The 16,469-nt window shown below is 49.4% G+C and overlaps 1 protein-coding gene across 1 annotated transcript; it reads left to right on the top strand.

The window, feature by feature from the left end:
• Positions 1-1,952: 1,952 nt before the first annotated feature.
• Vps51 (VPS51 subunit of GARP complex) lies at positions 1,953-16,388 on the top strand. The gene is made up of 10 exons (XM_047519443.1): positions 1,953-2,283; positions 2,751-2,880; positions 12,510-12,656; positions 12,733-12,952; positions 13,110-13,827; positions 14,236-14,451; positions 14,633-14,851; positions 15,203-15,324; positions 15,422-15,509; positions 16,006-16,388. The coding sequence occupies exons 1-10, from the start codon at positions 2,059-2,061 to the stop codon at positions 16,264-16,266; spliced, it is 2,346 nt and encodes a 781-aa protein (XP_047375399.1). The 5' UTR covers positions 1,953-2,058; the 3' UTR covers positions 16,267-16,388.
• Positions 16,389-16,469: the final 81 nt, after the last annotated feature.

Here is a 16,469-nt window from a genome sequence, read left to right as displayed (position 1 = left end):
GGGCTTGTGAAATAGTGCCCCACTATGACATCAAAAGCAAATGCTGTACTCTTCCAATTTTGGGGTAGTGTTGCCTGACATTATTCTGCAGTTTTTAAAAAAAGTTTATAAACTTCTTGGAATAGATCTAAACTTGTGTGTAGCAGGGTGCTGGGACAGAGCTCAATATTTATACTCTTTATTGATAAGATTATAGATATAGCTTCATAAGCTGAAACCTAATGTATTTATTTATGCTTAATTTAAAAAAAAAATTCAGTACCAGGAATTGAACCCAGGAACCACTGAGCCACATCTCCAGCCCTATTTGTTTTCTCTTGAGACAGGGTCTCACTGAGTTGCTTAGGGCCTTACTCAGTTGCTGCAGCTGGCCTCAAACTTACAATCCTCCTGCCTCAGCCTCCCAAGTCACTGGGATTACAGGTGTGCACCACCACACCTGGCTTAATGTGTTTTTTAAAAGAGTCTCTGAACATCCCATTGATTCAGAGGTCAACAAACTTTTTTTTTCTGTCAAAGATCAGATAGTAAATGTTTTAGGTTTTGTGGGCTCTAAGGTCTCTGGGGCAAGTGTTTGAGTCTGCTATTGTAACTCAAAAGAAGTCACAGATAATAAACAAATGATCATGGCTGTGTTCCCGTAAAACTGTACTTATGGACACTTAAGTATGAATTTTGTGTAATTTTCAAAAGTTATGAAATGTTATTTTTTTTCAACCATTAATTTTTTTTTTTTTTTTTTTTTTGCGGTGCTGAGGATTAGAACCCAGGGCCTTAGTGCTTGCAAGGCAAGCACTCTACCTACGGAGCTACATCCCCAGCCCAACAACCATTTAAAAAATTTTTAAAAAACAAGTGGGTGTGGTGGCATATGCTTGTAATTCCAGTGACTCTGGGGGGCTGAGGCAGGAGGATCACAAGTTCGAAGCCAGCCTCAGCAATCAGCGAGGCCCTAAGCAACTTGGCAAGACCCTGCCTCAAAATTAAATAAATAAATAAATAAATAAATAAATAAATAAATAAATAAATAAATAAAAGGGCCGGGATGTGGCCCAGTGGTTAAGAGCCCCTGGGTTCAATCCCCTGGTACAAAAAAAAAAAAAAAAAAAAAAAAGTAAAAACATTGTAGTTCATAGGACCTATGAAAACAGGTGGTGTGCTGCATTTGGTCTGCAGGACCCCTGGCAAAGAATAATTAAATGAATAGGTTTTTTTCCATTCCATTCCATCCCCACTCCCAGCCCATGGTAAGTAATGTTTCAAGGGCTACGCTGATGAAGAGTCTTTCTTTCCTTCCATTCTGACTCAGTATGTTCAGAACTTCAAGTCATTCCCCACTCCTGTGCTTCTGCTGCCATTAGCTGCACCCTTTTTCAAGGCAGAAACCTGGGAATCATCCTTCATGCCTTACCCAACCCTCCAGTCGCACATCCCCTCAATCATTTACGGTCTGCAGGGTCTGTTCTAAGCATGAGGGAATAGAGGTTCTCAAATGTGCACGCCAGAACTTCTTGGGGACTTTAAAAAGAATGTTTGGAAAAGGCTTTTTCTTTTCTTTCTTTCTTTTTCTTTTTCTTTTTCTTTTTTTTTTTTTAACGCGTCACAGGTACTTCTAAACAGTTCTGATGCATAACAGGACTGGGTCCCAGAAACACTGCGCTAGCTGCACCGTGTGGGTTACCGTTCAGGCATTAATCCCCGCAGTCCCCTAGGGAGTATTTAGGTAAACAGATTTCAGCGCTTGTCCAATCCATCTGTGCACATATTCCGTGTGCCTCTTTCCTGCAGGGATGAAGGATTGGGGAGCCACGACCTGGCCCTCTTCCGAGAGAGCAGCAACCCAAGGCAGTTCCAAACTGGGGGAACTCAGGGCTCTCCCGGAACCGTCGTCACTCGGGAGGACCGGATGTGAGGGAACTCTACTCTCGAAGGACCTAGAGCTGCAGGGGGACATTTCACCTGAAGGACTGCCTCGTTTCAACAACAACTTTATGGGCCCCGGAAGTGCTGCTCCGTTCTCCCTTTTCATCCTCACGCCCGTGGGCTGCAGTTGGAGCGATGGCGGCGACAGCCGCCGGGCCAGGCCCAGCATCTGGACCTGGAGACTCCCCGGAAGGGCCCGAGGCGGAGGCTTCGGAGCGGCGGCGGAAGGCGCACGGAATGCTGAAGCTTTACTACGGACTCTCGGAAGGGGAGGCGGCTGGCCGCTCCGCGGGGCTGGACCCCCTGGACCCGACTGATCTCAATGGGGCACACTTCGACCCGGAAGTGTATCTGGACAAGGTGTGTGTGGAGTCGGGGGTCCAGGCTCCCGATGTCTCCGACCCCCAGAACGTGCCTCCGACATTGTCGTGGGGGTGAAGGGAGCGGGGGTCATAAGAGGAGAACGACCCCTGGCCAGGGTCGAGGTTCGGCCGGAGCCCCAGAGCGTGGGCAGGTTGGGACTGGCTCAGGTGGTGCTGGGGTCTGAGGTCCCCCGGCTGCGGTTCCGGTAGGGCCCGGGTAGGGGGCGTGGCCCAGGCCCTGACCACCGGGCTGCGCATAGGCTGAGCCTGAAGGTTACAAGTGCTGACAAACCCCAAACCGGGTCTAACAAGTCATCTCTGAGGCATGCCACTTGTAGGCTCCATACCTGGGATTCGTGCAGGGGCGGGATCAGGTTTTCTTGCACGGAAATCCTACCGTTTGGGGCCCAGGTTGGGAGACATGAGTGCCCTCTGACCTGAACACTAACCACCCTACTTCTCTAGTTGCGTAGAGAGTGCCCCCTGGCTCAGCTGATGGACAGTGAGACCGACATGGTGCGGCAGATCCGGGCTCTAGACAGCGACATGCAGACCCTGGTCTATGAAAACTACAACAAGTTCATCTCAGCCACAGGTGATCCCCGCGAGGACACGAGTCTAGCATCTCTCATTCCTCCTGTACTGGGCGAATCAGGGGTTTAGAGGGAGGAGACCCAGTTTCCAGTCCTGCCCTGACATTAGTACTCTATCGCCTCCCTCCCTCTGGGGCTTCAAGAGGGTTGTTTTAATACCAAAGAGGAGAAATGATGAAATGAAATTTTAAAATGAATTTATATAAAGCATTTAAAAGAATTCCTAACACTAAGGAAGCCTCAGTAGAATTTTTTGTTTGCTTTTAATTAGTGGTAGTTTTTGTCTCTATTTCAGACCTGCTTCAAGGTGGATGGCCTTGTTCTTCTGTTCCTTACTTCTTACTCTCCTTCCTCTTTCCCTAATTAAGCAAAGAGAGAAAACTGATGACATTAGAGACAGAAGATCACATAAAGGCTTCTTTATTCTCTAGCACTAGAGTGTGTTCAGCTATCATCCTCACTACCTTCTGTCCTGTTTTGAGGAGCTGTGCCTCAGACTTGGGTAATAATTTTGGACCCTCACATACTTAAGTCCAGGAGACAAGATCCCAAGGGTTTGACTGCAGTCTAGAATGTTCTGGGAGTCTCTGTGGGTGTTGTTCTCACAATATGGTATTGTTGTACCATAGGTACCCTGCCAGTGTCACAGTGCTGGGTGTAATAACACATACTCATGGTTTTTTGTTTTTTTTTAATCTGATTTGAAGCAGGTCCATCAATGAATAGGCACCTCTCTGTTTACTAATGCCAGCATAAAAAAAAAAAAAAACCCACAAGAAAATAATTTATGTACTGAGAAATTTCTCAGGCATTTCATAAACATTACATTTTTACACTTATTAGAATATGCACAATATTTTGACCCTTAGCTCTTGCTTAATAGCAATGGTTTGGCTTATTTAAACTTTTTTTTTTTTCCTAAGAAGAAGGGGAAAAAAATCGGAGTAGAATTAGGAATATTAGGTGTGTTAATTTATAAACACAATGAAGTCTTATATTCATTCAGGAAATATACACTAAATGCCTTTTTTAAGGTTTTTTAAAATTTATTTTGCACATTGGGGTTCAGAGACTGGCCTCAAACTTGCAATCCTCCTGCCTCAGCCTCCCAAGTTGCTTTGTCAGTGAACCAACCTGACAAAGCTCCTGCCTTTTGGAGCCCATATTCTAGTTGAAAAGAGAGACAATAAGTAAACACAGAGGTAAAGGTGGTAGTAAGTGCTTCAAGAAAAAATTGAGTAAGAGGAAAAAGTATGTTGGAGGTCCTCCTTTAGTGAGGGTCAGTATGAGAAGGCCACTCTGAGGTGTGACCTTTGAGCAGGGCTTTGAGAAATAGAGCCAGCCAGGGGAGGGGGCACTGGGGCAGGAGAGACAGGCCTGAAAGAGAAAGCACATCTGGAGCATCCAAGTGCAGCAGTGGAGTGTGGTGAGCTTAGTGGGCTAGAGGGTTGGTAGGGATCAGGTTACAGAAGAACTTGGGTGTTTTTAAGGAGCCTGCTTTTTACAGTGAGATGGAAGAGTGGAAGAACTGTTGATCTGGCTTATGTCTTAAAAGGGCCCTTCTGTCCACTTTATTAAAAATAGGGCTGGGATCATAGCTCAGTGGTAGAGCGCTTGCCTAGCTTGTGTGAGACACTGGGTTCATTTCTCAGCACAGCATATGAATAAATGAACAAAATAAAGTTCCAAACCAAACATTAAAAAAAAAAGGGGACTAGAGCCAGACACATTGACACACACACCTTTAATCTCAGCTTGGAACATTGAGGCAGATGATCACAGGTTCAAGGCCAGTCTCAGTAACTTAGTGAGACCCTGTTTCAAAATAAAAATTTAAACGATCTGGGGATGTGGCTCAGTGGTGAAGCACACCTAAGTTCAATCCACAGTACGGAAAAAAAAAAAAAGGACTATAGAGTTGGGCATGATGGCACATTCCTATAATTCCAGCAACTTGGGAGGCTGAGGCAGGAGGATTGCAAGTTTGAGGCCAGTCTCAGCAACTTAGCGAGACTGTCTCAAAAAATAAAGGCGGATGGAGGAAGTGAGCAGTTGGAGAGGTTTGAACAGCCAGAAGCATGACTGTCTTGGAAGCTGAGTGAAGAAAACATTCCCAGAAATGGTGGAACTGACAAACGTGATCAAGCACCCAGGAGAGCAGGGCAGCATGGAGTCCTTGTGAACTCGGCAGGGGTGTGCAGGGGGAGAGCTTGGAGCCACTGGAGCAGTGCCGGTGGAAGGGCTGCCCGTGGCCAAGCACGAGCTGGGTGTAGCTCCGGGGCAGCAGGTCCCTAGCACTGCCAAGGGGAGGACGGGCGGGCCAGTGCTTACCTCCTGCAGCAGAAGGGGAAGAAGAATGTGGGCAGGGCCAGGCAGGTGGTAGGTGTAGAGCTGAACTAGAGGCCTTCCAGAACATACCAGGGGTTTTCCCCTTTATCCACAGAGTGCTGAGGCAATGTGTTTAGACAGAGCGTCATGTGGTCAGAGTTGTGATCTGAAAAGATCCCTCCAAGATGGGTGGGGTGTTGCATGCTTAGGCCTGTAGTCCCAGCCGCTCGGGAGGCTGAGGCAGGAGGATGGCGAGTTCAAAGCCAGCCTCAGCAAAAAGCAAGGTGTTGAGCAACTCAGTGAGACCCTGACTCTAAATAAAAGACAAAATAGGGCTGGGGATGTGGCTCAGTGGTGGAGGGCCCCTGGGTTCAATCCTTGGTCGTCCCCCCCCCCCCCCCCGCCAAAAAAAAAAAAATCCCTCCAGCTGCACTGGGAGGAGTAGATGGAGAGGAGGCAGGAGTGCAGCCATAGCTGTAGTCCAGGCTAGAAACCCTGGGAACCTGCGCCAGGGTGACGGGGATGGGCAACTGACAGGCACTGGGGCAACATTGACAACCCAGGAGCTTTGAATGTAAAGATCGCCTCTGGTTTCAGCGTAAGTGGATGTAGCAGCAAACAAGGTGATCCCGAGCTCTCACAGAACGTGCATTCCAGAGAGGCGGGTGGGAAATGAAGACGTTAAGAAAACAAAACAGGACAATTTATTAGAGTAGACAGGTTTAGAAATGGTGGTCGAGAAAGGCCTTCCTGAGATGGGGACAGTTGAGGCGAGTGGATCCCCCAGGAGGATGTCAGGGCAGGATGACTCCAGCCGAGGGAACAGCCTAGATGAAGGCCCTGGGAAGTCCTCCAGTGCACTGGGGACAGCAGGTTTGGCGGTGGAGGGAGCTGCGCTTGACTGGAGGAGGGGTGGCAAACCTTTTCTGAAAAGGACCACAGTATGTGGCTTTCTTGGCCATCTGGTCTGTTGTATCTATTCAGCTCCACCACCGTCACCTACAGCTTCCGTGGGTGGTGTGTGGAAGAACCAGTGTGGCTATGTTCCAGCACGACCTCGTTTACACAAGCAGGTGGCGAGATTCTGGAGTGACATGAGCAAAAATGCTGGAGTAAATGCATTTGATATCTCTGTCCTCCATGAAAGCAATGAAAATTGCCACAATAGCCTGAAACAACTTCTTTAGAACTGTAGAAATTAACCAAGGTTTGCAATAATCTAGGAAATAAGAAAAATGGCTGAATCTTGGTAAGAATAGTGAATGCTATGACTTTCCCCCCACCCCCAGTACTGGGGATTGAACCCAGGGCACTTAACCACTGAGCTATCTCCCCAGCCCTTTTTCATATTTTATTTAGAGACGGGGTCTCACTTAGTTACTTAGGGCCTCCCTATGTTGCTGAGGCTGGTTTTGAACTTGCGATCCTCCTGCCTCAGCCTCCTGAGCCACTGGGAATACAGGCGTGCACCACTCACCCAGCCCTGTGACATTTTAACTTGCCTTGGCCCCACTGCTTGCTCTCCGACTGAGCTATAGCCTTGAAAAATAATAGCCCATAGTTTTGGTCCTGGACGGAACACAACAGAGATGGAACCCTTTCCAGACCACATACTCAATGAATTGTCCTTATCTGATCTGTCTGGTGGTTTCTTCTTTTTCTTTCTTCTTTTCAAGATGGGGGTCTCACTGCATTCCCCAGGCTGGTCTTCAGCTCAGGAACTCAAGTGCTGCTTCTGCCTCACTCACCTCCCAAGTGCTGGGACTAAAATTGTTCCTGGTCCTGACTATCTGGGGGTTCCTTGAAAGACTTCACTCTGTAGGTCTATCATTATTTGACTTGACTTAGAGGTTGCTTAGTGCCAAAGGCCTCTCAAGGGGGAGCTTGTCAAAACAGTTATAGAGGGGCTGGGATTGGGACTTGGTGCAGAGTGCTCACCTAGCATTTGCAAGGCACTGGTTTCAGCCTCAGCACTGCGTGAAAATAAATTAATAAATAAAGGTATTATGTCCATCTACAATTAAAAAAACAAAACAATTATAGATAAGTGGTATGATTGCCTAAGTTCATGGATACTAGTTGGGTTAGCTAATAGTCTAACCAAAAAATCTAAAAGGAAAAGCTCCGAAATTAGATGTCCATATCTCAGGAAGGCCATGCATTTGCTGGGCTGTACGTGTGCTCAGGAAGGGCCTCAGGGTGCCCTATGCTCCCCTGTGGCTTATCTGGAGTCTCTGTACTAGCAGGAAGTAGAGGCCAAGGCCACCTGGCTGGCTGCATGTTTAAGGTGCCAACACATACACACACAACCAGGGAGAGTTATGGGCTCCAGGCATTTAAGGAATTTTTAGTCTAATTATTAGCTGACCATTAAGCCAACCAAGTGAAGATATCAGTGACCATACACAACAAAGAACACAGACTTTGTGGAACTTACTCAGAAACTAATTATATCAGGTTAGTAACTCAGAAAAATCACTAAACAAAAACAGCAACTACAACAAGCAGCAACAGTGAACCCTGAGGAGGGAGGGAAATCTGATTCACTGAGTTGTCATATTATTTTAAATGTCTCATTTTCAACAAAAATTTATGAGACATGCAGAGACAAGAAAATATGGCCCATTGCAGTAAAAACAATAATAAAAACTGTCTCCGATGAAGTCAAAACACTGGATTTACTACATAGACTTAAATCTGTTGTTTTAAGTATATTCAAAGAGCTAACGGAGCTGGGGATATGACTCAGTTGGTAGAGTGCCTGCCTTGCAAGCACAAGGCCCTGGGTTCAATCCCCAGCACCACAAAAAAAAAAAAAAAAAAAAAAAAAGACCTAAGGCAAATGTAAAGGAAGAGTGAGCTGATGCATGCCTCTATTCCCAGCAACTTGGGAGGCTGAGGCAGGAGGATCAAAAGTTAAAGGCCAGCCTTAGCAACTTGGTGAGAACCTGTCTCAAAATAAAAAATAAAAAGGGCTGGGGATGTGGCTCAGTGTAAAGTACCCCTGGGTTCATCCCTGGTACCAATAAATAAATAAATAAATTTTTAAAAGAACTAAAGGAAAATATGAAAATAATGTTTCACCAAACATAGAATATAAAAAAATAATAAACGTAAAAAAGAACCAAGTAGAAATGATGTAGTATAATAACTATAATGAAAATTTTGTATTAAAATGGCTCAGCAGGGCTGGGGAGATAGCTCCGTCGGTAGAGCACTTGCCTTATTGTAAGCACAAGGCCCTGGGTTCGATCCCCAGCACCCAAAAAAAAAAAAAAAAAAAAAAAAAAAAAAAGGCTCAACAGCAGATTTGAACAAGCAGAAGAATCAGCAAACTTGAATATATGTCAACTGAGATTATCCAACATGAAGAATAAAAAGAAGGACTGGGGCTGGGGCTCAGTGGCAGAGCACTTGCCTAGCACATGCAAGGCACTGGGTTCGATTCTCAGCACTGCAGAAAAACAAATAAAGGTCCATTTCCAACTAAAAAATATTTTTAAAAAAGTTTTTTAAAAGTGCAGTTTCTGTCTTCAAAAATTCTTTAAAGAAAAGAATAAAAAGTAAAGATGAGAAAATTGAGTAGAACCTCAGAGATCGGTGGGACACGATCTGGTGTGCCCACATGTACACGGAAGTGTCAGACGGAGAGGAGAGAGGAGAGAAAGAACATATGAAGAAATAATGGCCAAAATTTTTGATGAAAAACATTTATCTGTGTGTCCAAGAAACAAACTACAAGTAGAATAAATGTTACAAGGTTGACACCTGGACACATTATAGTCAAGACAGAGAAATTAGTAAGTGTGTCAAGGGAGAAGCACTCCCTCTTGCAGGAGGGATCATCGCCAACGTCATGGCGATGTAGTTCAGTGGTGAGGCCTGAGGCCTGAAATCAGTCCCCAGCTCTGCAAAAAACAAAACCAGAGATCAACAGCTGATTTCTTAGAAGCCATGGAAGTCGGAAGGCAGTGGAATGACGTTACGAAGTACTGGAAGGAAGACAAATGCCAACCAAGAATCCTGTACTCAGTAATAAAACTACCCTGAAAAAGAAGAGGAGAGGCTGAGTGGGATTGTGTGCTCCCAAAGTCCTGGCTATGCAGGAGGCTGAAGGACCCAGGAGTTTGAATCCAGCCTGGAAAGAGAGAAATGGGCAAGAGGATTATGAAAATTAATAAGGAAATGTGAGGGACCCAAGATAGCCCAAATGGTCTTGCAGAAGAACAAAATTTGCAGACTCACATTTACCAGTTTCAAAACTTACTTAAATCTAATTAAGATGATAAAATACTGGCATAGGATAGCCATCTAGATCAATTGAATAGAGTTGAGTCCAGAAACAAATGCATCTTTGATCAATGGATTTTTAACAAAGGTGCCAAGATCATTCAATGTGAAGAATAGGTTTTTTTTCAACACATGATGCTGGCGCAGCAAATGCCCACATGCAAAAGAATGAAGTTGGATCCCTATCCCACATCACAGATAAAAATTAATTCAGCATGGATCATAGACCTTAATATAAGAGCTAACAATGTAAAACTCTTAGAAGAAAAGTGTAAGTTTTCATGACCTTGGATTATGCAATGTTTTCTTAAATATGATACCAAAAGCACAAATAACCAAGGGAAAAAAAAGAGATATTGAACTTCTCAAAATTAACTTGTTTCAGATGACACTATTGAAAAAAATAAAAGGACAACCCAAAAATGGACGAAAATATTTACAAAGCGTATATCTAATAAAGGTGCAGTACTCAGAATATAAAAAGAACAGCCTGGTGTGGTGGCACATAGCTGTAACCCCAGCCTTCCAGGAGGCTGAGGCGGGAGGATTGTAAGTTCTAAGTTAGCCTGGGCAGCTTCATGAAACCCTATCTCAAAAATTAAAAGGGCAGCAGTGGCACATGCCTGTAATCCCAGAGGCTTGGGAGGCTGAGGCAGGAGGATTGAGAGTTCAAAGCCAGCCTCAGCAAAGTTGCACTAAGCAACTCAGTGAGACCCTGTCGCTAAATAAATACAAATTAGGGCTGGGGATGTGGCTCAGTGGTCGAGTGCCCCTGAGTTCAATCCCTGGTACCAAAAAAAAAAAAAAAAAACAAAAACAAAACAAGAACAAAAGCAAAAACTGTTTGAGCATCTTTTATCAGTTATTCTTTTAATAAGCTGCTGAATTCCGTTTGCTAATTTACCCCCACATCCACATCTCTATTTAATTCCTCTCTGCATCTCCATTCATAAGAAAGACAAATGTGTTTTCATTTTTTCTGTACTCTTTTGTGTTTTCATATCAGTGTTGGTCCTACCAAGTTCAGGTGGAAGCTTCTTTTCTGCTGGAGTGCTAGAATGAGCAGCACTCACCGTGTCCTCTGGGACTGGGTCCTACATATGGAGGGTAGGGACGCCTTTCCTTAGCAACTTCTCTGGAAACCATTTTGGTAAATTCTATTTTGTAGCAAATTACCAGTTTCATCCTTAGAATACAGTCCTTATTAATTCAGTGTTTTCATTATGTTATCTTTTACATATATTGCAACTTCAGTTGACTTGCTGATGGAGCGAATGTGAGGTGAAGGAAAGACAGGAATGAGAAAGAGCCAGGAGCCAAGATGGAACAGTGGAGAGGCAGGTTTAAGAAGCATGAGTTTTGTTTTGGACACGAGGTGCTCGTGTATCCACGCTGATGTGAGGTGGTCCTTAGGCAGGGCTGTGGTCAGAACCTGGGCAGTGCTGCTTCAGTCACACAGCTGCAGCCAAGAGACTGCATAAGATGCTCAGGGTGGGAGAGCAGAGGGCACGGTCTGTGCACATGTGGCTGTTCATTCTGCAGATTTGAAGGGAGCTGATGTTTGCTTTGTTTTCTCCATGAGGTATGAAGCAGGGTCTCCGGTAGAGAGTTACCGAGCATAAGCTGGGTGCAGTGGCACACACCTCTGGAGGCTGAGGCAGGAGGATGGCAAGTTCAAGGCCAGCTGCAGCAACTTAGCAAGGCCCTAAGCAACTGAACAAAACCCTGTCTCAAAATAAAAAAAAAGAACTGGGGAATGTGGCTCAGTGGCAGAAGTATCCCTGAGTTCAATCCCCAGTAGGGCGAGGGAGAGAAGGAGAGAGGGCATTGGAGGCTTGAGAACTGAAGAGAAAATATTATTTTGGAAAATGGTAAAGCAGACCGACTCTGACTTGGGAGGATGGCGGGGCAGTCTGGAGTGCTACTTTGTGACGTGAGGTGATGCCATTTCAAGGGAGAACAGTTCGGGTGATTTTGTGACCCCTCTTGCCTGTTCAGGTTACAAGATTACATAAGTGACTGGTTGGGCTTAACCTGCACTAGTCATGGAAGGAGGGGGCAAGAGAGGCCAGGGGCTGGCAAACACTGATGCCGATGGAGGATTCAGGTGGTCAGAGGGGCACTATGAATAGTGATCAAGTGCCAGGGTCCTCGTGTCCAAGGCTCCAGGGAGACCACAGGATTGTCTGGTGGGTGGACAGGTTGGTGGTAGAATTATAGCTGAGATTTTTGGAGAGGCAGTTCCTGGTGATGGCAAGGAGGTGTGGACCAGATGAGGCAGAGGGAGGAAGAGGTGGTTGAGGAGGTCAGTGAACAGTCAGTGTTCAGGGGCTTGTCCTTGTCACCAATGTCCACCAAGAGGTAACAGGAGGGAATCCAGAGGGGAAACTGATCCGGAACTGAGAGAGTGGCAGTGGGTAGCACCAAGGGTGAGTATTACACATGGTCTTAAATGCAGTGCGGTTCTGAAGAGAGGTGGGGTAGAAACGATCTAGAAGCATTAAGGGGCCAGGCCCTGAGGTGGCTTAGATGTAAAAGGTGCAGCTTCCTTAGGCAGGTTTCTTTCAGGCAAAATGGAAAGGACCCTTCAAATAATAAAATAGACCATGTTCCAGAAGATGAGTGAAAGGGTTGGGGGGCGGGCAGCCTAGGAAGGAGGAGAACGGAGGGAACAACTATTTCTTATTTCTCCCACACGGGCATAGAGGAAGCCGCTGGGAGCGAGCAGACAGGTCCCTGCCTTTGCAGAGCTATGTTCTAATGCCACTTCAACCAGTGCTTGTCTTGAGTTCTCCTTGAGATCTAGACACTTTCTGAAGGCAGAGAGTCAAGGGTACAGAGTAGGTACGTGTGTGCAAATGGCGGTGCACTAACATAATGACCCCCAATTTGTGCTGTGAGTGTGAATCATGAGTGTGTGCGAGAGCCTTAGATCCAGATCGCAAGCTGGGGGCTGCACCCGCCCGCCCCCAGGTCATCTCCTTTTCCCTCTTCTGGGCCCTTGCTCTGCCAGACACCATCCGGAAGATGAAGAACGATTTCCGGAAGATGGAGGACGAGATGGACCGGCTGGCCACCAACATGGCGGTGATCACCGACTTCAGTGCGCGCATCAGCGCCACACTACAGGACCGCCACGAGCGCATCACCAAGCTGGCAGGTGGGCTCCATCCCGAGCAGGTCCTGCAGCAGGCAGCCCTCTGCTGCGGAGCTAACATGCCCTCCTGGCCCCCCAGGGGTACATGCGCTGCTGCGGAAGCTGCAGTTCCTCTTCGAGCTGCCCTCGCGCCTCACCAAATGCGTGGAGCTGGGCGCCTACGGGCAGGCGGTGCGCTACCAGGGCCGCGCTCGGGCCGTGCTGCAGCAGTACCAGCACCTGCCCTCCTTCCGTGCCATCCAGGACGACTGTCAGGTCATCACGGCCCGCCTGGCTCAGCAGCTGCGGCAGCGCTTCAGGTGCGGTCCCTGGCCCTAGCCCCTGCCCACCGGCCAGCGCGGAGTGCACACCTCCTGGGCCCTCGCGGGCTGTGACCCTGCCTAGTGCCTCCCCTGACTCCTGCCCACCCTGCCAGCCGCCCTAGACCTGCCTCTCACTGCCATTCCCTCCCTGCAGGGAGGGTGGCTCGGGCGCCCCGGAGCAGGCCGAGTGCGTGGAGCTGTTGCTGGCCCTGGGCGAGCCCGCTGAGGAGCTGTGCGAGGAGTTCCTGGCGCATGCGCGCGGGAGACTTGAAGAGGAGCTGAGCAGCCTGGAGGCTGAGCTGGGGCCCTCTCCTCCTGCGCCTGATGTGTTAGAGTTCACTGACCGTGGTGGCAGTGGCTTCGTGGGCGGCCTCTGCCAGGTGGCGGCAGCCTTTCAGGAGCTGTTTGCGGCCCAGGGCCCCGCGGGTGCCGAGAAGCTGGCAGCCTTCGCCCGGGAGCTGGGTGGCCGATACTTCGCACTGGTGGAGCGGCGACTGGCCCAGGAGCAGGGTGGTGGTGACAACTCGCTGCTGGTGCGGGCGCTGGATCGCTTCCACCGGCGCCTGCGGGCTCCTGGGGCCCTGCTGGCTGCTGCAGGGCTCGCTGAGGCTGCCACTGAGATAGTGGAGCGAGTGGCCCGCGAGCGCCTGGGCCATCATCTACAGAGCCTGCGGGCAGCCTTCCTGGGCTGCTTGACCGATGTACGACAGGCGCTTGCTGCTCCTCGCCTGGCTGGGAAGGAAGGCCCCAGCCTCGCTGACTTGCTGGCCAATGTGGCCAGCTCCATCTTGAGCCACATCAAGGCCTCTCTGGCGGCTGTGCACCTCTTCACTGCCAAGGAGGTGTCCTTCTCCAACAAGCCCTACTTCCGGGTACGGCCTGCCCAGGGGCCTTTAGTTATTCCTTCTGCTAATTGGCTCTCCAGTGCCCTTTTACTAGTACACATTCACAGGTGATTGGGGAGCTGGGGACTAGTTACCATGGCTCATACAGTCCTTGCCCCTAGGGGGCACTCTAGATGCCCTGCCCCCTTCTCCAGGGTGGGGACGACTCAGCACCTGGAGCTAAGCTACAGCAGAGGAGAGTGCCAGGGTGCCTAGTTCTGCCATTGCCACACACACACACACACACACACACACACACACACACCACAGAGAGAAGCTGCTCCTGGGCACTTGAGGTGCAGGATGAAATTGTCCCTCAGAGAGGGGCCAGGGTAGAGGGTGGAACAGCCCCGGCCTAGAAGAATGGAAGTCTATCTGGGTCCTTCTTTCTCATAGGGTGAGTTCTGCAGCCAGGGTGTCCGAGAGGGTCTCATCGTGGGCTTCATCCGCTCCATGTGCCAGACTGCTCAGAGTTTCTGCGACAGCCCAGGAGAGAAGGGAGGGGCCACGCCCCCTGCCCTGCTCCTGCTGCTTTCCCGCCTCTGCCTGGACTATGAGACAGCCACCATCTCCTACATCCTCACTCTCACGGACGAGCAGTTTCTGGTGCAGGTTAACTTTTGGCCCATGGGAAGAGAGAGGGTGGTGGTTCTGGAAACACAGGAGACTGGGCAGTCCCTTGTGGCCAGGCCCAACCTCCACCCTGTGTTGGCTGTGCCTAACTCTTGACTGGCAGTGACCCCTGAACTGTCCCTAGTACCCACTGCCTCTGTCCTCTGCCTCTCTGGCTCAGGACCAGTCTCCAGTGACACCTGTCAGTACACTGTGTGCAGAGGCCAGGGAGACAGCACGGCGACTGCTGACCCACTATGTGAAGGTGCAGGGCCTGGTCATATCACAGATGCTACGCAAAAGCGTCGAGACGCGGGACTGGCTGAGTACCCTGGAGCCCCGGAACGTGCGTGCTGTCATGAAGCGGGTTGTGGAGGACACCACGGCTATCGACGTGCAGGTGCTGCCCCAGGCTGGCTGCCATATCCCTGGCAGGCTGGGGGCATGAGGAACAACACTGCCAGGATCGAGACAAAGGGGGCCAGCAATGCCTGTAGCCATGTCTTATTCCTCAGCCCCATTTCACCTACAGGGAAGCAGAGGGCTAGGGTCACCCAGGAAGTTGGGGCAGGGCTAATGCTGAAGATTGGGTCCCACACTGACTCTTAAGTCCTGCTTTGCCCCATTCCACTGATTCTGTAAATGGTGACATTTACCCTGTGATTCTTGAAACAAGTGAGTAGGCAATGGGGCATCCTCTGCTGAGGCTCCAGGGCACCTGGACTCCTTGTGGTATCTCTTTCACCCCCAGGTGGGGCTCCTGTATGAAGAGGGTGTTCGCAAGGCCCAGAGCAGCGACTCCAGCAAGAGGACTTTCTCAGTGTACAGCAGCTCTCGGCAGCAGGGCCGCTATGCACCCAGCTACACACCCAGGTCTGGCTGGTAGGGATGCTTCAGGGAAGTACAAAAAAGAGGACGGAGAACGGTGTGTGGGGCGGACTCTTGACTCCATGTCTGATTCCTCATGCAGTGCTCCAATGGACACCAACCTCCTGAGCAACATCCAGAAGCTCTTCTCTGAACGGATCGATGTGTTCAGCCCTGTGGAGTTCAACAAGGTCTGAAGTCCCAGGGAAGCCTGGCTGGAGCAGCTCTGCACCAGCCCAGGAAGCCCGAGGACCCTGTCTGTGCCCATCTGGGAGTGACCTTGATCCTCCAGTCTCTATTTCTAGGACTGTTTCTAGGTAGTTCAGAGTACTACCACATCACTTCATGGCCCCAGCCTGGATGCTGGCCTCGAGGTCTCTGCCTTTGTCTCCACAGTAGTTCTGGGTCCTTAGGGATTCGTGGTCACACCTTGGTCTTTGCCCAACCCCAGACCAAGCTCAGGGATCTATTTTTTCCCTCATTTCATAAATGGCTTTCCTACTGGCCCCATCTCTGCCTCTGACTGCCGGATCCTACTTGTCCCCTCCCCTTCAGATGATGGTGCTAACAATGTCCCTGGGACTTTCTGCCTGGGACCTTCTGTCACCCTGGCCCCTGCTCAGCAGTTGGATGCTCCTCCTCTTAACACCTAGTTACTCAGGTGCCTTCCTTTGTCCCTGCCTCCAGGTGTCAGTGTTGACGGGCATCATTAAGATCAGTCTGAAGACGCTGCTGGAATGTGTAAGGCTGCGCACCTTTGGGCGCTTCGGGCTGCAGCAGGTGCAGGTGGACTGCCACTTCCTGCAGCTCTATTTGTGGCGCTTTGTGGCGGATGAGGAGCTTGTGCACCTACTGCTCGATGAAGTGGTGGCCTCGGCTGCCCTACGCTGTCCGGACCCTGTGCCCATGGAGCCCAGTGTTGTGGAGGTCATTTGCGAGCGCGGCTAGGCCCATCCGATGGGCCGCTGCGGTGACCGTCGGGTCGACACCATGCTCTGGCCTTGCGTTGCGACAGACCTTCACCGTAGGCAGGGGTCAGGACCAGCTTAATAAACCTGTTTACGAATCTGTCTAGCGTGCGCGTCAGAACCTGCGAGGGGTGGGGTTTTGGGGTTGAGCCTTCTGAGAAGCCCATGCGAGGCCCGCCCCCG

Source organism: Sciurus carolinensis, chromosome 11 (genome assembly GCF_902686445.1).
Source record: "Sciurus carolinensis chromosome 11, mSciCar1.2, whole genome shotgun sequence".
NCBI lineage: Eukaryota > Metazoa > Chordata > Mammalia > Rodentia > Sciuridae > Sciurus > Sciurus carolinensis.
This window is presented reverse-complemented; position numbering and strand designations above follow the sequence as displayed.